The following is a 25,668-nucleotide window of genomic DNA, read 5'->3' as shown; positions in this document are numbered from 1 at the left end:
ATGCTTTTAGTAGTAAACGACGTCAAGGTGCTCATAGGGGTAATTCATAAGAGTACATATGCCTAACTGTACGTATATATCACTGTACTTCTAGTGGTAAACGACGTCAACTCAGTCTTTCGGAGGTGCTCATAAGGATAAGGTTTGCGTACATATTTTCATAAGCACTCACTCCTATGAACATACGTACACAAAACCTATCTCTAACTGTACGTATATATGGATACAGTTAATTAATTCAGCAAGTGGGTAACTACAGGATATATATGTGGGATAAATATTTAATGGTATAGAGAATAATGAAGACTTTCTAGCCCCCTTTATTCAAATTCTTATTTGAGGAATATATAATAGTTACATGTCACATTTCTGTTGGGTTTACATTAGCCGTATGTATGCCTTTATGTGCATGCAGGTAACAAAAGCTACAAGGAAAAGAACAAATTAAAGGCGAAAAACCTAATACACCCACTCGCAGTCCTTCTCGCTACCAAATACACGTTTTTTTGGCACCGACGACACAAATCAAACTCACGCGAATTTATAATTCAAAACTACTTGTTGCCTTTACCAAACGTACCCCTTTTTTTAGTTGCAGCAAGACCATCACCACCATTTCTAGAACCCACATGCATGCACGCAGCTTCGCGGCCTCTACCAGCAACGAGAGCCTACGACTGATCATGCATGCATGCGTGCGTATGCTAGAGCTTCAGTTCACAGCGGGTGATGAACAATGCAGCCGTCGGCGCCGCAGTGCACCGGCGGGCGGTGCTCGAAGGCGATGCACTCCTCGTGCGTGCGCTGGTGGGGCCACTCGGGGATGCAGTTCATCCGGTCGTCGCGCACGGGAATGTGGAGGCATGACACCGGCTCGCCGCAGAAGTAGTTGCCGGCGACGGTGAGGTTCTTGAGCTTCGGCAGCAGGCAGATGCTCTCCGGCACCACGCCGGACAGCTGGTTGTACCCCACGTTGAGCACCTCCAGGCTCTCCATGTCTCCGACGCTCTCCGGCAGCTCCCCAGCAAGCTCGTTGCGGCTGAGGTCCAGCACCCTGAGCTTCTTGAGCTTGCCGATCTCCGGCGGGATGCAGGAGCTGATGCTGGTGTTGATGAGGATGAGCTCCACCAGCGTGTCGGCCATGTTGCCGATGCTCGGCGGCAGGCAGCCGGCGAGCTCGGTGTTGGCGAGCACGATGACCGACGCCGTGGAGTTGGTCAGGCTCTGCGACGACAGGGTCACGTTGAAGCGGTTATTGTTGGCGAACAGGGCGTCAAGGCTGAGCTGCCGCCCGAACACGGCGTCGGGCAGCTGCCCGTCGAATTTGTTGAAGCGCAGGTCCAGGTACTTGAGCGACGGCAGCGAGGTGAGGAACGACGGGAACCCGCCGGAGAAGAGGTTGTTGCTGATGTCCAGCTCGTAGAGGAGGCGCATGTGCTGCATGGATGGCGGCAGCGTGCCGTGGAAGCGGTTGGAGTTGAGGTGGATGAGCGCGACGTCGGCGAGGAGGTCGATGTGGTCCGGGAGGAACCCGGCGATGCGGCCGTGGTTGAGATCGATGCCGGCCACGGTCAGGATGTGCGGGTCGTCCTGCGCCGCCGTGCAGAAGACGCCGGTGTAGTTGCACACGAAGGGCCCGCACCAGTCGGCGGTCAGGTTCTTGGGGTCCTCGATGATGGCGTGCTTCCACGCCTGCAGCGCGATGTACGCCGCGTCGAGCCGGTCGTTGAACGGCGAGAGGTGAAGCGTCGCCGTTGGAGGCGCCGCCGTTGGAGATGGGGAAGGAGCCGGGAGTGGTTGGGAGATACAGGGAAGGAGGAGGCAGAGGAGGAGGACGTGCCGGAGAGCTCTCTTCTTAGTCTTGCTTGTTGGCCCTGACAGAGGCACCATTTTGATAGGAATAATGAATTTGGTGTTTGATTTGGAGCGGCAGATAAGAGAAGGTGTGTAGTACTGTAGTGTCTTGGAGTTTTCATGTGTGTTTGTACATATATATATTGGATTGTGGTGGGGAGTTGGAGGGAGCTACCGAGCTAGAGAAGTTTATGCTTGGTCATGGATGTTGACATATAATCATGCATGCTCTTCTTTTTTTGTTGACTCGGCTAAGGTTTCTGAGTAGGTGATGATGTGGTACAGATGGGCAGTTACAGCTTCTTGTTGCCACTTACACTAGAGAGAGACTAGCTCCTTATATATGTATCTAGCTACTCTCCCTTTGATTCCAAATATGGGTAATTTTATATCTAATATATATATGCACTAGGATCAAGAAAGTAGATCAAATGATCTTGCTATCCTTCGTTTATATCTCATTTTGAAAAGATGACTCACATTTGTGGCATTAGTAGAATCTGTAAGGTATGATAAAGATTAAAGAAGAAATAAAAAGGTAAAAATTGCATAGAAGTTCTATGATGACTTACATTTAGAGAAAAAAGGGCTAAAACGATGTACATTTGAAATCAGAAAAGATACCAAAGCAACATTTGATTATTGATTTCGATCTTGATATAGAGCACTCCTGGAACACCAATAAGGAACATGATAGGCCCTCGTGTTGTCCCTAGGGGCGACACGGGTGGCGCTCGTCCCTTACCGTTTCCAAACCTGTCCGTTCTTCCATCCATCTTGCCATCGCTAGAGCTCACTGGTATAGTAGGACAATGTGGTGCATGCTTAAACACATATTTCTCAGCGTGAAGAGAGTCTAGGATCTAGAATCAATGTTTGTAATAAAATCCAAAGATAGTGTCTGGAATAAGAGGTACAACATGTGCTCGAGTTTTAACATCACATTGGGAAAATAGTTGTCTTAGACTGTAGAATCCTAACTAAATCAAAATAGAGGGCCTTGAATAGGAGACATCGCACAACATCGATGCTATGACAGACTATTAAGTCTATCAAGTAAGGTATCTCCTGTGAATTGACTTTTTTTCCACCTATTCTTATCATGACCTTATGTATTACGCTTTCGCTTTGAAAGGATCAAGATGCCCAAGAGGGGGTGAATTGGACTAATTCTAAATTTTAACAATAATTAAACTCTACACTTAGCCTACTTCACCCCTTATACCTAGAATGTGTTTCTATTGTTCTACCACACAAAAGTTTTGCACCTTAAGTTCCAATCCTACTCTAGCATGACAATTCTAGGAATGTAAAGACAAAAAATGAATTGCTCAAATATAAATGCTCAAAGTAAGGAGAGGGAAATGAATGCGGCGATGTTTTCCTGAGGTATCAGAGAGTCGCCACTCCCCACTAGTCCTCGTTGGAGCACCCGAGCAAGGGTGTAGTTCCCCCTTGATCCGTACAAGGATCAAGTGCTCTCTACGGGCTGATTCTTCGACACTCTGTCGCGGTGAATCGTCCACAACCGCTCACAAGTTAAGTTGGGTCATCCACAAGCTCCGCCGGATGATCACCAAACTCCTAATCACCACCGAGCCGTCTAGGTGATAGCGATCACCAAGAGTAACAAGCACAAACTCTCACTTGACCACGACAAGCCTAATGAGAAGGGTGGATGCATACCTACTACTCTCCTTGCACTAATGAGGACCTTAATCTTGGATTCTCAAATCTCAATCACCTCACTAGGCTCTTGCTCTCCCTTACACTCTCAAGGTGTTTCTCAGCTGAACAAATGAGTAAGAGACCTTGCATGCACGAGTGGAGTAAGTATTTATACCCCCTCATTAAAACATAACGTTTGTAGGCTAAGTCAGTGTTCTGCGGGGTAACCGGACGCTTCAGTCAGTGTGACCGGATGCTCCGGTCAGTTATCCCCGCCACTGTGTTAGAAAGAGCCATTAAGTTCTGACCAGACTCTGACCCGCGTCCGGTAAAAAAATGCTCTTAGGAACCTTACTGATGTTGACCGGACGCTGGCACCCAGAGTCCGGTCACTTCACTGTTCAGCGTCCGGTCAGTTATAGAATCCTGACTAGCGTCCGGTCAGCACTGACCGGATGCGTCCGATCATGAAACAGTCTCTCTAGAACCTCTCTATAGTTGACCAGACGCAGGCACCCAGCGTTCGGTCCACTTTCACTCAGCATCCGGTCAGTACCAGATGACTTCAATTGATCAAATAAACTGACCGAACTCACCCTCCAGCGTCCAGTCGCAACCAGACCAGCGTCCGGTCAGTAATTTGACCCTCCATTCACTTCTAACTTGAAATCCTATGTGAATGAAGTTTACTCCAATTGATCTTAGGGCTATTCCTGAGTGTGGGGGGTACGACCTCGGATATCCATGACAGACCACATGGGCTGCGCCCCCAGGGGTGGCCTAGCCCACAAGACGAAGCCTTGTGGAGCATGACTCTGCTCGGCGCCTCTCGCAAGACACCAGGAAGATATCCTGAAGATACTACGAGATCTGTTAGGATACGTATGATCCCAAGATTCCTGTAATATGTTATTACTTTTCGGTTATCTCTCAGATCTAACTGACTTGTAACCCTGCCCCCTAGACTATATAAGGCGGGCAGGGACCCCCTCCAAACGCACATAATATCATACGATAGCTAATACAAACCAACATACCACAGGAGTAGGGTATTACGTCATACTGACGGCCTGAACCTATCTAACTCGTGTGTCTCTGTTGCCTTCTTGTTCTTGATTACACGTCTATCTGCCGATCAATCTACCTTCGTGGGATACACCTCGGAGACTGCCGACGAAATTCTGTCGATAGTTGGTGTGCCAGGTAGGGGTATGCGTGTTGTTTCCTTGTCGAACAAGGTGGCTTTTTCCGCAGGCTCTTCGTCCATCCTGTAGCCCGACCAGATCTTTACGGTCAGATCCATCTTGTGGGTCTTCAACGTAAATGAAGTCGGAGAGCTCATTGAGTCAGTGCAGATCTATTCTGCGGTGATCACCCCAACACCTATGACTGCAGATCCGATCTCGGAACTACCTCCGAGGTTGCCTTCATCAACAACTCGCCACCTACTTCCTCGCTACCAGAGAAGGCAAATCAACAACGACGATCTGATCGCATCCATCGATCGGGTCGGTCTGAAGCTCGTCGATTGTCTCTCCATCGCCGAATCGGCTCTGGACACTCTGGTTTAGCGCCGACCACTCTCTGATCTAGATCTATCGGAGGCTGCTTGGGAAGCTCCAGGGGTTACGGCCCTACCCTTTGGGTTCGCCAACGCCGCTGCCGCTTACCAAGATGCCCTAAGGGGTAGATTCACCGACTAGGTTGGAGACGTCCATCCTCTCGCCGACCAGATAACGCCATACGCCGTCAACCTGACGTTATGTCTAAAGCTAAGTCACACTTTAATATTTTTCTAAATATTCTCCAATCTCCATATATCGCCATAATGTTTCTCTGAGCTGGTTTCTCCATGTTTGCTCTCCAAACGATTTTCCAAACCCTCGAACAGTCCTGTTGATGCTCGGACGCCTCCAGAGACGACCTTGTCTCTGGATCCTCTCTACACGTGCATGAACGTCTGCCCTCTGTGTTATGGGTGGTCGGCAGCGGCTCCTTAGCGACGCCTTTTCCTCCTACACGTGCATGGGCTCCGTGCTCGATGTTATGGTTAATGGGCTAGCTAGGGCTGGAGACTCAGCTACACACTAATTGGTCGTGTGTTTGTATTAAATATAAATACATCTTCACAACAACTGAACGCCGAGCTGCATATACTATTTCATCGCCATTGCTGATTTTTCTCCGGAGTTCATATATTTTTTACATCATATACTACCCATTCTACATATTTGTATTGCAGGATCAACATCCAGGTGATTGGACCACCTGGTGCTCGGACTTCTCCACCGATCAACTGGTCGGACCGCTAGGTTCATGGACTTCATCGCTGACTAGTTGATCGGACTGTTCGCCGGTCGCTTCTACTCAATGCTCACTTCGTCGCCGACCAGTTGACCGGACTGTTCGTCACTCGTGCTTCATCGCCAGATACGCCAGGGACTCCTCGGTGACATCACCAGATACGTCGGAGGCTCCTCGGTGCTCGGCATCGCCAGCTACGCCGGGGACTTCTCGGTGCTCGGACATCGTCAGCTACACCGAGGACTCCTCGGCGCTTGGATATCGCCAGCTACGCCGAGGACTCCTCGGCGCTTGGACATCGCCAGCTACGCCGGTGACTCCCTTGATGGTCGGATCTTGCTACGCCTCATCGGTGTGCTATCAAGCTGCTCCATGCTGTTCAGATCAGGGTGCTGATCTTGGCCAGCACGTCTGGGGTCTTGATACACACATGTCAGATGACGTCGGCAAGCTTTCAGACTGCTGTTTCTGACCCTGGCATCATGCGACCACGTCACCTACTGTCAGGCTCGGAGACTAAGTGGGCACACTTCACCTTGTGGTGAATGTGCTTTTTCTTCTTTCGAGGCTATGCTCGGGGACTGGCTGCCTGCTCGGCTGGTCTTCTACTATTCTTCTACTTTGGACTCTGGCACCACATGACTACGTCATCTACTGTCAGGCTCGGGGACTAAGTGGACACACTTCACCTTGCGGTGAATGTGTTTGCTTTAATCTAGAAGACTCCGCGCCTCTTGAAGCTGAAGAAGACTATCTTCTTTTCTCGTGGTCGAACTCTAAGTGGGCACACTTGGTCCACTGCGAAGAAATTTTTGATTTTGAACTTGAGCTCCTTACACCCTTATGGCAAGCCGTACTTGGGTTACACTGCTTGGCAACGGATCACGCTGCTCGGCAGCGGTTTGCGCTGCTCGGCGACGGTACACACTGCTCGACAACTGCTCACAACTGCTCGGCAACTCATCACAGTGATCGGACCATGAGTTTGACTGCTCAGCCTTGTTCGCACCTGCTTAGACAAGCTTAAGACGGCGTTGCATAACGGGTACAAGGCGCTCAGGAACTAGCTGTGGAGGGTATGACCCCGGATACCCACGATAGACCACATGGGCTGTGCCCCCAGGGGTGGCCCAGCCCACAAGACGAAGCCTTATGGGGCATGACTCTGCTCGGCGCATCTCGCAAGACACCGGGAAGATATCCTGAAGATACTAAGAGATCTGTTATGATACGTATGATCCCAAGATTCATATAATATGTTATTATTTTTTGGTTATCTCTCAAATCTAACTAACTTATAACCCTGCTTCCCAGACTATATAAGGTGGGTAGGGACCCCCTCCAAATGCACGTAATATCATACGATAGCTAATACAAACCAACAGACTACATGAGTAGGGTATTATGTCATACTAATGGCCTAAACCTATCTAACTCATGTGTCTCTATTGCCTTCTTGTTCTTGATTACACATCTCTCTGTCAATCAATCTACCTTTATGGGATACCCCTTGGATGACTGCTGACGATATTCTATCGACACTGAGCTACTTAGTGCTAGGTTTAACAAGTGTGCACCACACCTAACTCACTAGACTCACCTAGGTCAAGCTACTAGTCCATACCCCCTTAATAGTACAGCCAAAGGAAAAAAACAAGGTCCTAAACTACTCTAAGTGTCTCTTCAACACCAAACGACACTTAGAACTAGTCTGTCCTTAACCTTGTCGTCCATCCTGTGAAAACCGAAATGATTTCCATCGATAGGGGCATGACAACCATAATTGTCCAATCAATTGCCATTACCATGACCTAACTCAAATTGCCTCTGCAAAACACATGTTAGTCATAGTAATCTCGTGTCGTCATTAATCACCAAAACCCAACTAGAGGCCTAGATGCTTTCACGCTTTCCAATGATAGTGCTTTCCTTACCAAATGTAACATTGACATCCTTTACCTGCTCATAAACATATTCCCCAGTGAAATGCCTTGGAGCAGATGATGTCTCCCTTGTGCCATCAAACTGACGTTTCACGTGCCGGTACGGATGAGACTAGGGAAAGAAACGCTGGTGCCTTACATAAACCCCCTTCTTTGGCTAGAATTAAATAGGGTTCAATACCAAAGCAGCCATGGTATTGAAAGGGACACAATTCGAATAATATTATTTGGATGACAATTGAATTGGCTTTTGGAATCCTAGCAAGTAGCTCAAATCTGATTCCTGGGATGCAAAAGCATGGAATTAAAACTCTCTCACATGTCTCATCAAGACAGACTCATCGTCCGTGTCCATGGCAGGCGAAGCTCGACCTCGGGTAGGAGCTCGAATGTGGGGGGACCTCGACGGTGACGTCCATGGCAAGCGGGGGGCAGATCTCAACAGTGGTGGAAGCTCAACCTTAGCCATGGTGAGCGGAGCTTAGCACCGATGACCACTGTGGCAGAGCTCGATCGTGGCCCTTAGTGGCGTATCTTGATAGGCGGGAGCTTGACCCCAGCCATGGGGGGCGGAGTTCGATCACAGTCATGCAGGGCATATCTCGGTGGGGGGGGGTAGAACTCTACGACAACCATGGTAGGTGGGGGTTTGTCCATGGGGGCTGAGCTCGAGCACAGGGTCTTGAGGATAAGGATGTTTGAGTTGTAACCAGTACATAGGGGAAGAACTAGGTATTTGAGATGAGGCAGAGGAGCAGTAAATGCTAGTTAGCATTGATGATGAATACCAGTTCCGAATCCAAACATCCAAACAACTGTATTTGGAGATAGTCAATGCTGATTCCGAATTCTGAGCCTAAATATCTACATCCAATGGGGTGTTAGTGTCATCTAGCACCGAAAGCAATCTTGGCCCCCTTTACACTGCCTAAAGTATACTCAACAAACCCCAAAGCATCACACACCATCTCCTCTAGATCCTAGGCCATATGGACATAGTTGGCACCAATATTTGCTAGGTCACCATCACTAAGATCCTGACTACCAAAGAGTCCTTCCTCACCATCCTGATCGGCATGAGTTGTAGGGAGTCTTTCCTCACCATCTTGACTGATATGACTACCATAGAATCCTTGGTCCATAGAACCAACTTGCAGGTCCCGATCATTAACACCTTCTTCTCCATGTTGTTCCAACATTTATAGTCATTCACGGATCCTCAGATGATCAAGTGGGCATGGACTTGCAATAAACTTGAGTACTGCTTTTCATTCTCACAATCATAGCATTGATATCAAATATATGTCTTGTGTCAATTCAACATATCCACCTCTGTAGCTCTTATGAATGATTTAATACCATCTAAGTACTCATCACAAGTATGGTTCCTAAGAGACATACAACTCTGATCCTCCATAGTCTACAAAAAATTAAAAAAAAAAGAAAAATATAAGTCAACATTCAATCAATTGATGAGCGAATTTATAGTAGATGACTAATCCAATTAATAAATTTGCATGCCCACCAAGCATAGGCACATACTGAGAATGAACATTGTCCACTTGTCTCAACAAACTTCTTTAGAATCAGTTGGAGATGTGTGATATCCAAGGTCCATGCAATGCAAGTTGTTGATCTTGCAATGTCACCACCTGAAGGTAAGAACTTGTCCACTAGTTGACCACTTCGACCTACTCATCAACAAAATTTAGGTAAACAACAATAGGTAATTTAGCACCACTGATCTCTCTGCACCTCAATCACAGTACAAGCACAACATAAAGCCACATCATAAGCATATATAGAAACACAACACACAAGCACAGTATAGAGACACAACAACAACACAGAAACATTGGGCAGTGTTTACCTCTACGTGCGCGGCCGACAGCGTGCACGAGAAGGAAAGGCAGCGGAGATCATCGGAGCCACTACACACAAGGAAAGGCACTGATGGCGTGGTAGATGGGCGCTGGAGATCCATAGGCTCCACCTTGCTTCAGAGAACATGGCCGCGTATTGCGACCTCACTTCTGCCCTATGCGTCCCGACCTACCCAGAGGTTGGCCACCATGCCCTCGCCCTCCCCCAAGCGCTAGCAAGCGCCACCCATGCCACACTCGCTGGTGGTCGAGCGCCCTTGCCTTCCCCCCGAGAGCTTGTATAGACCAGATGAATAGGATGTCGAGGAAAGGCGCTAGGAGGACCAAGATGGGTGGGCCTGGGTGATGGCAGCAGAGCGATGGAGGCATCAAAGACTCGTTCTTCGTATCCGTGCCTGTGATGTTTGTCCACCTATAGCTATGTTTGGGCGTTGAGTGTGTGGGAGATAGTGGGGAGTGCCCGCACACTATGCTCTTGAGCCACTGCGCTGTCATTGCTCTGTGATATCATTCACACATCATAGTCACGTTTGAACAAAATGGGTCTTTGATGACTTCCTCAGCATAACTGATGTGGCTTCAACAACAAAAGTATGTGATGAGTTTGTATATCATAGACGTGTTTTAACAAACACATCTATGATCATTCACAAGCATATGTGATGATGTGGCCATGGGTGACACAACTCATTAGACACATTTAGAGAGAACAGATCTGTAATGTGTCATCACAGACGTGGCTCAATTTGACGTCACTGACGTCTCCTTTTTGCAATTTTGGCATAGTGACACAAGCGTTAGAGTTTTAACTAAACATGCAGAGAGAAACTCTTACCAATTGCAACATGTAAGACCAAAATTGGAAAGCCAAAATTTGGGTTCAACAACTTATGATAGATGGGGTTAGAACGAGAGCAGATTGATGGTTAAGCTTAGAGAGCTTGATTACAAATTAGTGAATTGATTTTGCAATATACTACAAATTGTAGCAAATGATATGATTATCAATCTTTTGGTGAACCGTGATTACCATACTGATTTTAGGCCCTTGTGCATTAACTAAGCAATTGATTATTTAGGCTTTGATTTGTTGATTGCAACCCAATTAGTGTCGCACTTTTTAGTGAAGGGAGGGCATACTATGTTACATGGGGCACAGTATGTGTATATTGTTTAGGCGAATTGACACACTATGTAGTTTAGCACTTTAGCGAGTGCATTTGCCACTAGGACAATAGGTTTTTGGCAGAGTAGCCCGCAGCAGATGGTGGGAGTCTGGTGAGAGGTCATATCGGCGTTCATCTCCCGTCGCCATCCCTGTCTTGTAGGACGAGCTTGGGATGGAAATGTTGGACGACGACGACGCTGACGCCACCAACGCCCTCGCCGTCCATGTCATCCCAATATCGGCGCCGTGAGAATTACAGTATGATCTGATTCTCTGATCTGGACCCGCCGCCGGCTTGAATCTCACACACACCGGCCGGATGGAGAGGATTCATTGGCAAAAAGCAAGCACACCCAAAACAACACAACAGCAAAGATTAACGTGTGCTAGGATGATGTCTGTGCTTTAAAAAGAGGCGGCCGGAACGCACATGGAGACGTCTGAGGAAAACATGCTGAAAGCTAGCTAGCTAGCCGGTCGATCGATGAAGTGCATCTTCTTGCTGGAAAATTGACCTGATCCTTTACCTATCTCTTGTTGGCACATCTTTGGTGGTTAAAGAAACCAACGTGTTCTTGCATCTCTCTCTCTCTCGTTTGACAGGCACAACTCTAGCTCTGAGCCCCAATCCGGTAGGTGAGAGGGGAAACGGTAGCTGGTGGGATCGCGTCACTAGCTCCGAATCTAATCTTGGCACTGTAAATCAAAGGAAATGCGGTTTTAGGTCCATGTTTACACCCCCCCCCCCCCCCCCCCCCCCCCCCTCCTAACTTTTTTTTTCTCTCCAACTATATTTACATATACATTATTACTATCCAAGCAAGGTAGGTTAACTTCTACGCTTGTTTACTAACTAACCCCGGGCATCCTCTTGGAACTTTCCTCGATCGACAGCATTTTTCAAACGAATTTCCCTTCTCCTATATAACCTCTTCTTCAACTATATATATTAAAAAATAACAAGAATAAAAAACTACTCCACTTGGTTTTGGTGGAGCTTACAACTCAAGAACCGCAACAAGTTGATGAGACTGAGCTTTCATGCACGCTGCTCTTTGAATTGTAGGCAAAGAAACTGGTATAGGAGAATCCCCCTGTTGTGCTCTCTTCGATCCATCCGTTTGGTACATGGTGACATCCTCCAATGTCAGACATGAAAGCTCAACGCGTGATCGTTTCATATATATATATATATGACACACTTGTGGTCTTGGAAGAACGAAGGGTCAAAGAACTTGATCCTTTCTGCACGAGGTTTGTTGGAGTCGAGAGCAAGTGACCTGATCAACATGGAATCATGCACGCAGGCATGCCCGCCGCGTTTGAGTTTGACCAGGGTTGCAAAGTAATGTGCATGCATGCATGCAGTTGGGCAAGACATATATATTGGTCACTGGTCAAGCAGATGACATGTAGCCCTCTGGGAGAGACAGATCGATATCTAAAGGCAGCTAGTGTTTACCTTTTCTTTCTTTTAATAAAAGGAAGAATTGTGTCATTGTTAACTGAAGATGAAGGCATGCTGGTACGGTCTACAAGGAAAACGGCAACTGCAAGACCGTACCACAGCCTGTTTTGTCCAAATAATGTGAGTTAGGTTACCAAAACCGTTTCCACCGAATAGTTAATTAGTAGTATCTGAGGTCCCTCCTCATGTGCGCCAACCCAATATGCAATGACCTCCGTTCAAATAGCAATGACCAGAACACCAGACACGAGTCTGTTTTGATCTCTTCTCCGCTTCTCCTCTTGACAGGGTAAAACATGAAGAATTGGCACCACATCAACAATCCAGTAAAAATCACTGAAACAAGGTTGTGTGAAGTACTATATTGCTTACACTTAACACAAGTCTGTCTTACAGTTGGCTACAGAAGGACTGACGACGGAACCGTTGAAAAGGGGGGACATGGACAGGGCATATATGGACGCGCTAAACCTTCAGGTGATGCTGTCATATATCCTACTAAACTCACGATTAGGTTTGACATATTCATGCCTGGAGGACCTCACGCTAGCAATCTGAAGCTATGACCTACGAGGCACAAAAGGGATGGAGGATTTCAGAATATTGAGATGCAAGACTAAACTGGCCCTGTCCATCGTAAGGAGATGGAAGATGGGTTTACTCGTCGGAAGACCGTGTCAAAAGTCCCGACTTTTCAGACAATCGATCAACTGCAGCTCACCGACAAGATGCTCGCCACGTTCAGAATATAATCACAGTAGACAACAACCTTGCTACAGCAGAATTAGCAAATACTAGTTTCCTTTTTGGTCATCTTTGTACAAAAATTCACACAAAATGATATCGACCAAGATTCAAATCAGTTCTATGTCCTCTCCTATTTATGGAAAGAAAAATACTCTTCAGAGTTTAGACCTCCTATGGAACATGATCAGAAGCTACAAGCAACAATAATTTTACAAGCCCAGCGGTCATTTATAACAGAGGGGCATGGCTACAATTTACAACCCTTATACATCCACTCATTTATCTACACTGAACATGAATATAACAGAAGACTTGATACATTTCTGAAGCTGACAAGATTGGCCTTCCACTACGCCTTAGAAAAAAAGAAGCGGCATGAAAGGCGAGTTAGTCATCGATGGTTTTCGCTCTCATGCAACCACAATGCGAGTTTCGCTGTTGTTTGCGACTGTCCCGCCGTCGACCATAGAGATACTCTACGAGCTGCACTTTGGACCGCCGCTGCAGGGCTTTCGAGGTCTTTCTGCTGCTCTGCTCCTCCTCGTATTTCAGGAGAGCCTGCTGGACCTTCTGCATTTCCACCTCCAGCCTCCCGATCTTCTCAGACATCTTCCTTGCACGCTCCAAGATCTTACGCTGATGTCTGCTCCTCAAGTCACTGTTTTCCGCATCGAGACCATCAGGAGACGTGAACTCCTCAGCCTTCTTGGACAGCTTACTGTTGGTATCGATCAGCTGCATGATGGTACCCTCAGCTTCTCTTATTTGGTACCTGACGCTCTCGAGTTCTAGCTCTTCAGATGTTTCGGCATTCGTTTTGAGTTCTTGGATGCTGGATTGGAGGGTGCTAAGCCTTTGGGCATCAGAAGACAGCCTTTCTACGACCTTGTTTCTCCAGTCCTCGTGTGGCTCCGTGGCAAGCGACCTCAGTAGCTCTTGCTTGTCAATGCTGAGCTCTTTCACAACCATTAAATTGTTCTCTCTCCCAAATGACTCACTTTGCGGTGGTCTTAAGTCATCAGCCATGTGTCCATGGCTCGGCCCAATAGTACCACGTGAGTTTACCATCTTATCATCTACTTGTGCTACATTTTTCTTTTCCTGACCAAATGGACTAGTTTTCCGGCCTGAAGAAGTTTGAATGAGGTCAAGCTGTATGTCTTTTAACATTTGCTCATAATTCATTTCAATTATATCATCATCCAAGATCTCCTTGAGCTTTAGCATTTCAATTTGCTTCTTCGCTTCTTGCAAATTGGCATTGAAATCAAGCCTCTCTTGTTCCAGGAGGACACCAGTATCTGTGACCACCTTCTGAAGGGCTTTGATTGTTCCATGCAATTTCTGCAGCTCCATGCTCTTCACCATCCTCAATGCATTGTCTTCGCCACCCGATCGTGTTGTGGTCTTCACAAGGTGAGGAGATAATGCATTTTCCTAGAAGACAAATAGGCGTATAAATTTCAGTTCTCATGCATAGATTTAGGAGTTAGAACTGTCACTGTCAGTCCCTGTAATCAACGATTACTGTAAAAAAATAGCAAAGTTTACTGTACCAAGTCACTAGTAGAGAAGTGTAAACTTGTTACAGGATAGCATTATAAATTTATACCAGGAACAGTATAACCCTTAAAACTTGAATCAAAGATGAAAAGGGGAATATTTTACCTCCATACTGAGCTTATTTGTTTGCAAGCGGTCGTTGGCATGGGACAAGGTTTGTTCCTCCAGGGCACTGACTTCAGACTGCAATGACCCTAACATTGTGAAATCACCATCTAGGTCGACCTTCAGTCTTCTGTTCTCAATCTCAACAGCATTTAGTTTGTCCTTTAGCTCATCTACATACGAATTTCTTTGTATGATTTCTTCCTTCAGAACCTCCTTCTGTACCATGGCACTTATCTCAAAACTCTCGCATGTTATGATGAGCTCAAGGACCTTTTCCTTGAACAGAGCTGCATTCATGATAGCCATTTCCATGTTAGCCAGCAATTTCATGATCTCTTCATCACAAGATTTGATGTTGAAAACAGCCTCCTTGCTCCTGAGCATTTCCACTTCACTCCTTAACTTACGCACCTCATCCTGTAGCATTTCATTTGACTCCTGAAAATCAGCATTGCCAACTTCCTCTTGTTGTTCCACTTCCATATTTACATGACAATCTTGTTGGGTTTTCCTGCTAGAATTCAGAAGGTTGGCATCTCTTCGCCCTGGATTTCCTTTTCCTGCTGCAGTTTGCACAATAGATCCACCATAAACACTCATAGTTCTACTTAGTTCTTTGCCAAGGTAGTTGTTCTCGATTTCTATGTCTCCAAGCCTCTTGTTCATCATCTTGATCTCCTGATAAAGCTCACTGCCAGCTGTTTGCAGACAGCCAAAGTTATTATGCAAAGACTTCAGCTGCAATGTCCTCTCTTCGTGAAGGCTTCTAAAAATCACACTAAGAATATCTTTGCTGACAGCTTCAGTAACAAGATTGCTGAAATCATGTTCAAACATCTTCTGTTTCTCAATGGAGTCATTTAGTTCATTTGATAGAAAAGAGTTCGATTGTAATAGCTTGGTGATCTCGCTTTGCAATGACCTCCTAGACTCTTGCAGTTCTGAGAGCCTTACAACTAAGAACTTCGCCTCAGCCTTTAGCTCATCCACTTTGTGGTTACGAACCTCCACCTCTTCCAAGAATTCATCACTTATCTTCATAAGTTCCTCCTTTTCTCTCTGCAGCTGGAGCAGTTCCTCATTCTTTATCTGCTGATCTTGCCTCAAGACATTCCGCTCTGACCTTAAGTCGGCAACCTCTTGCCCGAAATGCTCCAGAAGTGTAACAACAAGTGACTTCTCAACAAGCTCATTCTGCTTCACATCCTGGGCATCAGATATGTTATTCAGCAGGCAGCTGATCTCATTTAAGATGAGCTGCACAATAATTTCAAGCTTCATTTGGTCTAAGGATTCATACTTCTGATCCAGATGCAATACTCTCACTACTGAATCAATCCCTTCAGTTAGTTTCTGATTATGCTGTGATAAGCTGTACATTTTCCCCTCCTGGACCTTGCATATTTCTTTATTCTTTTGCAGTTGTGCTGCAATTTCAGAATTTACTTCCACCATGTCATTCAAACACTGCTGCAAGACAAATATCTCTATCTGAGCTTTGACAATCTTGAGCTCCTCCTCTCCAAGCTGCACCTCTCTGTTCCTACCCTCTTCTAGTAGTAGGCTAATCTTTTTCTGTAGAGCATCTAATCTAGTGTTGCTTGACTGTGTACAATCTTCATGCTCCTTCCTCTCAAGCCTTATCTGTTCCTGTATCTTGATGACTTCATCAAGCACCAAGTCCTTCTCCTTCTGCAGATCTGAGTGTCGCCTTCCTAGTTCTTTGTATTGCCTTTCCAAATTCAGCAGAGTTACAGTGATGCCCTCAACCTAAAATAAGAATGTAATTATTGAGAAGGTGGACCCAACCTTTGTTATGAGAGCAGGAAAATAGTATCTTTTTAGCCTACTAAAAGGCTTTGTTGCTGTTAGGAAAATAGTAATTTTTGAGTCATACCTGGTGGACAAGAGTTCTCTTTTCAGATTGAAGCATAGAATTCTGATTTTGGAGTGCCTCTGAAGATTCTTTCAGTTCTTTCAACTTCATCCTTAAACTCTCAAGTTCAGAATTAGCGTCAGATAGTGAATTCTCCAAGAAAACATTCTTCTCCAGTAGCTCCTCCATGGTCTGAGAAACTACCTCAATCTGCGCAACAAGCACAGCTCGCTCAGACTGATGAGTGCTAATCTTGGATCTGAAGTGCATGCATGATTCTTCTAATGCCACCTTGTTCTCCCTCAATCCCTCAAGCTCAGCTGTTGCAGCTGACAAAGACTTTTCTAAATGTGCATTCGTCTCTGACATCCTCTCCAACTTTCTCAGATTATCAATATGCACAAGTTCAATGCTCTCATGGTTCTTGACAATCTCTTTCAGCTCAACATTGCCATCCCTCAGCTCTTGTGCAAGTGCTTGTAGAGATTCTACATTCAAGTTCATAGATTCTATCTGTTCCTTGATTGTAGAGTGTTTCCTATCCAAGTCACTCCTATCCTCTTTAAGATGAGAAAGCTCATGTTGAAGCGTCTTCTTTTCCTCCACATGCTTAAAAATCTCTTCCTCCAGTCTTCGTTGCACATTTTTCATGGAAATTATCTCATCCTGCAGACGAATTATCGCTGCTGAAGAAGAGTGACTTTGATCATTCAACTTTTGGTTCTCTTCAAGAATTTTCTCCAGTTCTTTCTGAAGCACAACTTTGCTCGTTTCGATCTCCTTTATCTTGTGAACTTCAACCTGCTTCTCAAGAGCCAAATGCCTCAGTTTGTCTTGTGCCGGTGATAATTGTTTTTCCAAAGAAAGCTGCGCCATTTCTGCTTGCATACGCTTGAGATGCTCTTGTTCTGTAGAGATATGAAGCTTTTCCAACTCGGCTTGCTTTTCATTTAGTTCATCATGCTTTTGTTTCAACAGAAGTTTCAGATTATCTAGCTCCAAGTGCAAGTCCTGATTAGCTCTTTCAAGTAAAAAGAAATGTTCATCTGCTTTCCTCAAGGGTTGCGGTTCAGTTTGCATCTCCTCTTTCAGCCTGTTGAATTTCTCCTGGGTATGCATAATTTCAGACTTCAGGTTTTGTAATCTAGCAGTTGATTGCTGGCATAGTGAAACTGCAGCCTCCTTCTCTGCTTCTTGTTGAGCAAGGGACTCCTTGAGGCGAAGGATCTCACACTCAGCCTTGTTGCCCTGCTCTAGCATGGACGAGATCCTGTCCTTGAGGTCTTGGTTTTCTTGTGATAAGCTTGCTAGTTCTTTATGCAGCCTCTCGTAATCTTGGTCATCTGAAAGAGCACATTTTGTATGACATGGATTGTATTTTTTATATTACATTCACGACAGCAAATCTTTGTAGGCATACCTTTAGCGTGCCTTTTCAAATCACTAGCATTGATGAAAGAGAGAAAATATGGAGCCATGTCTGGATTGTCCATGTCAGTTCCAATGGAAGAAGTTTCTGCTGGAAGGTCATCATCCAAGTCCATTAGAACCTGATCAGGAAATGCTTCTGCTATCTTTCGATGTGCTTGTCGGAGTTCTCCTGCTGCATGGTCATATCTTTCTGCTAAAGCTCGGTATGCACGATACAGCTCCTCAAGTAAGGTCATCAGCTCAGGCCGCCTTCGGTAGTACATTTCAGCTCTTTTTGCAAATGATTCAGCATCTTCTTCAATGATCTTGATCATCAGCTTAATTTTACTATCCATATCTGCATTTATCATCATTCAGGAAAAGACAAGCTCTTTAAAATGTAAAAATAAATGAAAGGCTAACCATGCTATAAGCAGACAAGCTCAAACTATTACGACTGATCAATTCCGCAGATAAATCAGTTTAAAACTGTGCTCTCGTTTTATGCCTAGGACAGGCAGGCATCATATGGGACTAAGTACTACAGCCTAGAGAAGTAGCTCTTCTATCCTAAATCTCGTTGAATTTTCTAACATAGTGGTAACAGTTGCACATGAATGAGGTGCACTACTCTGCATCTGAAGTTGATATGAATTAAGTGATTGATATCGGACTAGAATATGGCCATTCATTGCAGTACCCACCTGAAGGAGAAGACTGAAGTCCTAAATTGTAGGTCATATGCCATAATTAAAGATGCCCATGTGCTTTGTCAATATTCTTATGACTTTTTTACAGGTACTTTATCAGTGCAAAGCCATTTGCATATCATATTAAGTAGGAGCTCCTAAAACTGTATTTGTCATTAAATAAAATGAAAAATTACTTCCCAAACTTATACTTGGAACCATAAAGTGCTGCCAGACTGGCAATAAGCACAAAGTGATTGAGGCTGCCTACTGTTTTTAGCAAGCGTCACATAAAGTGTGAACAATTGTCATAGATTTAAATGCTCTGAAAACAAAATTATTTTTTATATGCTTCAAAATGTGTATCTAAAGACTAAATATATTGATTTCAAAATTCTAAATTAGAAATGAGAATGTAGGATCACAAATAACCATCTAGAGAATTAAGATCGCTTAGAATTTTGTGAATTATCCCAGAAATTAAAATCTGCATTTATGTAGACTAAATAACCATGGAGATTATTGTGCAATTTGACTAAACAACCTTTTGCTTGTTCCATTCTCGATTTAGGATTATTGCAATTCTAAGTGAACAAACCATGGAGATTATTGTGCAATTTGACTAAACAACCTTTTGCTTGTTCCATTCTCGATTTAGGATTATTGCAATTCTAAGTGAACAAACCATGGAGATTATTGTGCAATTTGACTAAACAACCTTTTGCTTGTTCCATTCTCGATTTAGGATTATTGCAATTCTAAGTGAACACTAGAGAGGCTGCTCAGTTCCTAGAAACTAAATGGATCTGACATATAAGAAAATTCCCAAAATACTTTGAAATAATTTACCTGATAGATTTTCTTGCAACCATTTCGAGTTCTTTGGGCAGATATGACTGTCCCACCACCATGAGTACTTACGCCTTATATTGTTTGGCGACGTTGCTGCCATTGTACCAGAAGCCAAAGAGAAGCGATGTTCTTAACTTCTGACAAAGAACAGTCTGATCTTCTGTAATTCCACTAACAGTGAAGGACGAAAGCAGCAAGAAGAGATCACAATCTAACAGCAGTCAATTACCTACAATGATCATCAAGCAGGAAAATTTAGTATTGTTAGCATGAAGAGACGAATAACAAAATAAACAGTACACAAAGTATCAATCTCTGTCCTATTTTCAGGTTCACTCGTGCGCAATAATCTATTGTTAAAGATCAATATTCCACTTTGGCATTTGTTATTAAGCAGTAAGCGACCAAGATACCACAATACACAGCAGTAGCATCCAGACTTTACACACGTCACACGATGAATCAGTTTCTGAAGCCATAACACCCAGTTTGGTTCCAACAGAAAAACATGAGTGTGGTTTTTGCCTCCCTTATGAACATAGGGGGTAGTGAATGGTAAAAGCCAGCAAACATGAGCAGCAAAACTAAGCATCCCAACATCCAAAAAGTGTACCACAGTTGGCTACTGTTTCGATTACAGAATTGGAGCACAAAAATTCAGAGCAATCGTCTGAAGAATGACCAACGGCTTGATCAATCAAGAGAGACAAAGGGGACAGGGTGAATGCAAAAAAAGCAGGAATGTATTCGAACAGTGCAAGAGAAGCAAACCAAAACGATACTGTAAGTGGACTACTGACTACTGATAGATAAATAGAACCTCTAGGTGTTGATCTAGTGGGTAAATTCTTGGCTTAGATAGAAAACTTCGGTGATGTACCTCACCGGACCGATGTCGTGGCCATGGTGCCGCAGCAATGCTCGGAGTAGAGGAAGCAACGACGTGGAGGCGCGGTCCAGTGGCGGCGGCGAAGGCGGTGGCGCTTCCCGTCGTTTACGGCGCGCCCTTCTAGATCGGACTAGGGCTAGGAACCTTGGGGCGCTGACGGCTACGATGAACCTCGTGTATCGAGCCCCAGCCCACACCTCCTATTTATTGCGCTGCGCGACGGAAACCCATCAGCCACGAGAAGGGCTGGGCGCTCCTGATAAGGGCACGGATGGGCTCAATTGACCGTTGGGCTAACTTGGCTCAACCTAACAACTACTTCAAAAGTTGAGGAAATCAGAAAATGCTCAAGGTCCTTCACTGATTTGCTCGGAAATCGCCGCTGAACTAGGAACTCATGAACAGGTGGGATGTTGCTTGCAGAACTAGGAAACGGATCATCGGGCAGCAATAATAAAGGAAAGGAAATGGACAGGGGAGAGAGGGTGGGCAGCGACAAGAAAACCCAACAACCCACATAAAAGATGCCCCCAACCACTTCCTAGCTCCCAGATGCCACCACGAAATGCAGGTGGAATTCCAAACCTCGAGAAAGAAGCCACATTGATTGGTGGTTACTTTGTTCATAGGCCAATCAATTCTGATTTTTATCTTCTTTCGAAAAAGAAGAGCAACTTGTGTTGTCTATTGTTTTTTCAGATAATGAAGAAGAGCAACAAATTGTGCTGAGGCCAACAAGGAGGAACTGAATGCAGAAAGGAACTATGATCCTAGAACCTTTGGTGGAAAGAGGTGGAAAGAGAGGCCATCGATAGGCGCAGCAAGCACAATCTTTGAAGTAAAACACAGGTGCTGAAACTGATGAAGCGAGACACAAGGTACTAACAAAAAGGACTGCAAAAAGGCAATCTTGCAGCAGCATGAACGAAGAGCACCAAAGGAAATCATGAGCACGGAGAGAAGAAAAGGTGTGGCAAACGAAATCAAGGAAAAGGCTCGTCCACACATACCACGAACACAAGCAAGGTGAGAGCTTGCAGGGAGAGCGGCGGCGGCGGTGGCGGCAGCTGCAACCCAGGAGAGATCCAGCTGCTCCCCATCCCACCGCTACGGCGCCATCTCAGGCCCTCCCACGAAGCAAATGCGGCAGCGGCGGCAACGGGTCACGAATCGGAGGCCGGGGGCAGCGAGAGGTGGCGACGGCGATTGAATCGTCGGCTTGTTCGCACGCGCACTCGTATTATACCGGGACAGAGTTCTTGGGGAGCGGGGTGGGAACACACCGTTAGTTTTGGCTGAAACTTGGTTGAACACGTCGAAAAATACCACGAGAGAAAAATATTATTTTAATTAAAAAAGTTAAATAGTACGAATTATAAGGTAAATCGAACCCGACCAAAAGGAAAAGAATTTGTTTTTGGCGAGTTCTCGGCTGGATTTGGCTGGCGCGCCGCGGCGGTGGTGTCAGGTGTGTGTCCCAGCGGCTCTCGTCTTGTCTGTGCGTGGGGGCTGGGGGCCGACGGGTGGCGGGCGGTGATTTCCTCACTCCCTCTCCCGTGAGCGTACGTGTGTCTGTGTACTGACGCTGCCTAGCGGGACCAGACCAGCCCAGGGAAATGGAATGGCCGAATGGGAGCGAGGCGAGCGACTGATGAAGTGATGATGGGCGGGCGAGACGCGAGAATGATTAGCTCTTTTTGGCCGGCTCTTTAGCCCTGATGATTCATGAGGGAGGTGTGTATATGTTAATGAAGATCACTGTTCGCAGATTTAGCGGGACAGAGGTACAGGCACCAAGTAGTACTGTAGTGTAGGCGACCTACTGGGCGTGCAGTGGTAGTGGTGCAACGAAAACACGGGAACGTGCGTGGCAGGAAAAAAAAGAGCCGTTTCAAACGCAGGTACCATCAAACCCCGCGTGATTTCGACTAGTTCTGCTAATAATGGGTTATTCAAATGTACGCCTATTTCTTTGAACCAATATATTTCTATAAACTGTATGTGGACCGGCAGCGTGACAGCATTTTGGACCGCGAAAGTTTGTTGCGTGTCCAAATCGCTGTCGCCTTATATAGGAGGAGAGGACATGCTACTAATTACATGGTAATGACCTTAATTGATTGTCGGGCGAATAATCTAGAGCCGTCCGTCCTGCCAGCTGATAAACACTAGCAGTAGCACCACTGCAGATCACACCATTTCTTCACAAATACTAGTATTACTAGCTAGCTGCAGTACTAATAAGAGATGAGCGGAGGTGGCGTTGCTGTGTCGTCTTCTTGAGAGGGCATTAGTTGGGGCATCACCATTCAGGCATTCACCAATCACACCACTAGTAGTAGTTTAACTCACAAAACTGTTACTTTTCTCATCAAATCAAATACAATCACCCTTTGTGTTTCCTCCAAAATCACAAAAAAAAACATAAAAGAATATGACTTGCATCATTGGTTTTCAGCTTACTCATCAGACACTAACCTAATTAGATGGCTAAATACTAATCAACTCTGTCTGACAATAACGCCACTGTCTTTATATATATAATTAATTATCCCGATCACCGACAGTCTAGCAGGTAATTGTAATACAAGGCACACCCAGCGGACAGCACTGAATCTCTCTTTGTTGAAAATATATCTAGCAGCACAAATGGGATGCTTATGGTGGGTCATCGAAAGATAAGATAGATGAGTTGACTAGAGCCGTCGCTTTTTTGTTGCTGAAGGAAACAAAAGAGAACATGCTTTTTGGAGTGGAGAGGAAAGAAGCTGCCGACAATTGGGCGTCTGTGATCAAAGCGCGCATCAGGTTCTCTGCAAATCTGCACGTAATGATGAAATCTGCACGAAGGAATCAAAACAGATGTGTTTGTGTCAAGAAAAATGTTACTCTCTACTTCTTTGAATATAACATTTCTAAAAAGCTAGCTAACTAATTAGCTAGATTGCCGTAAATATCGTATATTAAAAAGCGAAAGGAGTGCAATCTGAATTTGAGTTGGAGAGTACTCGAATCCTAGTTGATAGCTCGACTGTATGGAAGAGATGGAGAGGACTTTACACCTTCATGGGAGATTGCTTTGCTCGAATCCCAAGAGTATGTGTGTGTTTTTAGAATAACCTAAGAGTGGCTCCGCTCGTTTCGCTGAAAAAACAAGCCCAAATAATATTCCGGTTGATTTATCGTGAGAGAAAAATACTATTCTGACTACAAAACAAGCTAAAAATACGGATTATAAGCCAAGCCAACAGAGCCCATATGTTGCATTGTTTTATCCACACCAAAAGGCCACACACCTAACAACGTAGTATATAGCAGAGTAGATTGCTTTGCTTGGGAGCTCGGGAGCACCATGACCATTCTTTACTTCTCATATCGAGGGGGAGGAGGAGCTGTCAAAGCCTTTTGATGCTCCTGACCGGTCAACCGTTTTCTCTTTTACTAATGCGTATATTGTCATCGTTTGCGTTTGGCTACTTAGCTTAGGGTGCGTTTAGATCCAAAAAATTTTGGATTTTGGCTCACTGTAGCATTTCGTTTGTATTTGGTAATTAGTGTCTAATTATGGACTAATTAGGTTCAAAAGTTTCGTCTCGCGATTTCTCGACCAACTATGTAATTAGTTTTTTTTTCGTCTATATTTAGTACTCCATGCATGTGCCGTAAGATTTGATATGACAGTTACTATGCAAAATTTTTTTGCAACTAAACGGGGCCTTAGGCTTGGCTATATATGCATGTGTATTTATGGCAAATTCATGCATGTTTTCAGTGCAATGCAAGCAAAAGGAGCACACATGCACACTACTAAGCTACTAGCTTTCAGCTACTTCGTTTTGTTTGGCTACCCTGCTAAGTAGTACCTTTGGCTTGGCTTCTCGGTCAATTCAGAGAGGTGGACGGCGCCTTTTGCTAGTTGCGTGTATGCACACTCTCGACTCCCCCACGCGCGCTCTGGCAGACAGTTCGCATGCGAGCCAGAGCGTGTTTAGTTTCCACCCTAAAATCCAAAAAAGTGCTACAGTACCTACCACATTGAATCTTGTGATATATGTATAGAGTATTAAATGTAGACGAAAAAAACTAATTGCACAGTTTGGTTGGAAATTACGAGACGAACGTTTTGAGTCTAATTAGTCCACGATTGAACACTATTTGCCAAATACAAACGAAAGTGCTACAGTAGCCCAAATTCCAAAATTTGAACAACTAAACACGCGCTGAGATGAAGCGCGTCAGCCGGTCTTCACTTCGCCCAGGGAAATAGAGATGCGGGGCACACCGAGGTACTCCTCAAGCGATGACGACGTGGTTAGGCCAACGTCGTCGGGGCCTATATCCCCCTTCAGGAATCGCTGGAGGAGTGGCTCTGCATTCCGTTGCAGACGCTCCTCATCCGCGGGCCGTCTAGGCTGCGTAGGTCCAGGACGTCGGTCTCCGTTTGGTCACTGTGGCATAGTGAACGCCTTGCTGTGAAGCCACGCGAGGCGGACTCCATCAATCAGGCTCAGCACGTGCTCATGCAGAAGCTGGGAGTTGTAGCTAGCTCGCCCAACGTCGACTTTGAGATGGTGCGTAAGTACAAATCAACCTTCCAGGTGCCGTTCAAACAGGAGGCGTTGCAGCTTCTTTTCGGTGGGGATTTTGACCCGATGGCCTTGAACTTTGATATGGTCGGGATGGACGAGGTTTGAGGTCGATCCTTGTCTTAGTCGCAAAATTGTATTTTGTGTAATCACAACCACGTGCGAGAAGTGTGTGAGGTGTGGGCTATGGGTTTTGGTAATCTTTGGATTACTGTAACTTGACAATTTTGTAACAAAACTTTCTACTTCTGCTTAATGAAAAACGTGCCAAGACACGGTCTCAAAAAAATCATCGTCGTCATCATGCAACGGTCGCCAACTGCTGATCTAGGCTTATGACACGTCTCATCTCATCGATCATCAATCTTATTCCAACGTAACCCTGTTTGCTTGTGTTTGTTTGGCTTATAAGCCATGGCTGAAAGTATTGTTGGTTGATTTGATATGAAAGAAAAATACTATTTATTAACTAAAAAAGTATGGTTTATAAGTTAAATAAGCTCAAACGAACAGGGTGATATATACCTCATTGTGCTCCCAAATAGCCAAATCTTTTTTTTGTGTTGTCATGCGCCAAGACAAATAATCTAATAGCATATGTTTTCATTTATATCTCTAATCTTTTTTCCCGGTGTAACAGAACAATTTTTGGCACAGATC

General features: G+C 45.1%; 2 protein-coding genes across 5 annotated transcripts; both read right to left on the bottom strand.

Moving 5' to 3' along the window:
* Positions 1-313: 313 nt before the first annotated feature.
* Positions 314-1,942, bottom strand: LOC136471224 (leucine-rich repeat extensin-like protein 6). Its single transcript, XM_066468961.1, has one exon. It carries the CDS (start codon positions 1,888-1,890, stop codon positions 718-720), a length of 1,173 nt encoding a protein of 390 aa, XP_066325058.1. The 5' UTR covers positions 1,891-1,942; the 3' UTR covers positions 314-717.
* An 11,106-nt stretch (positions 1,943-13,048) lies between these two features.
* LOC136492590 (protein NETWORKED 1A-like) lies at positions 13,049-21,909 on the bottom strand. Of its 4 annotated transcripts, XM_066490154.1 has the most exons (7): positions 21,433-21,909; positions 20,414-20,634; positions 19,531-19,762; positions 18,003-18,350; positions 16,604-17,925; positions 14,704-16,476; positions 13,049-14,472 (listed from the first exon to the last, which is right to left on the bottom strand). In XM_066490154.1, exons 3-7 carry the CDS (start codon positions 19,631-19,633, stop codon positions 13,423-13,425), a joined length of 4,596 nt encoding a protein of 1,531 aa, XP_066346251.1. In that variant the 5' UTR covers positions 19,634-19,762; positions 20,414-20,634; positions 21,433-21,909; the 3' UTR covers positions 13,049-13,422. The 4 variants fall into 4 exon arrangements, with proteins under 4 accessions (XP_066346251.1, XP_066345007.1, XP_066346870.1 ...); XM_066488910.1 differs by lacking the exon at positions 20,414-20,634; XM_066490773.1 differs by lacking the exon at positions 21,433-21,909 and having other exon boundaries at positions 19,531-19,670; positions 20,414-20,601.
* Positions 21,910-25,668: the final 3,759 nt, after the last annotated feature.

This window comes from Miscanthus floridulus, chromosome 1 (assembly GCF_019320115.1).
Source record: "Miscanthus floridulus cultivar M001 chromosome 1, ASM1932011v1, whole genome shotgun sequence".
Classification (NCBI taxonomy): domain Eukaryota; kingdom Viridiplantae; phylum Streptophyta; class Magnoliopsida; order Poales; family Poaceae; genus Miscanthus; species Miscanthus floridulus.
This window is presented reverse-complemented; position numbering and strand designations above follow the sequence as displayed.

Excerpts from the sequence above, each read along its gene's own strand:
- LOC136471224 (XM_066468961.1), bottom strand. The coding sequence starts at position 1,890 with ATGGTGCCTCTGTCAGGGCCAACAAGCAAGACTAAGAAGAGAGCTCTC.
- LOC136492590 (XM_066490154.1), bottom strand. The coding sequence starts at position 19,633 with ATGGCAGCAACGTCGCCAAACAATATAAGGCGTAAGTACTCATGGTGG. Across the intron at positions 18,351-19,530 it reads GTTGCAAGAAAATCTATCAG|ATATGGATAGTAAAATTAAG; the intron begins GTAAATTATTTC and ends TGATAAATGCAG. Across the intron at positions 17,926-18,002 it reads TTTGAAAAGGCACGCTAAAG|ATGACCAAGATTACGAGAGG; the intron begins GTATGCCTACAA and ends GTGCTCTTTCAG.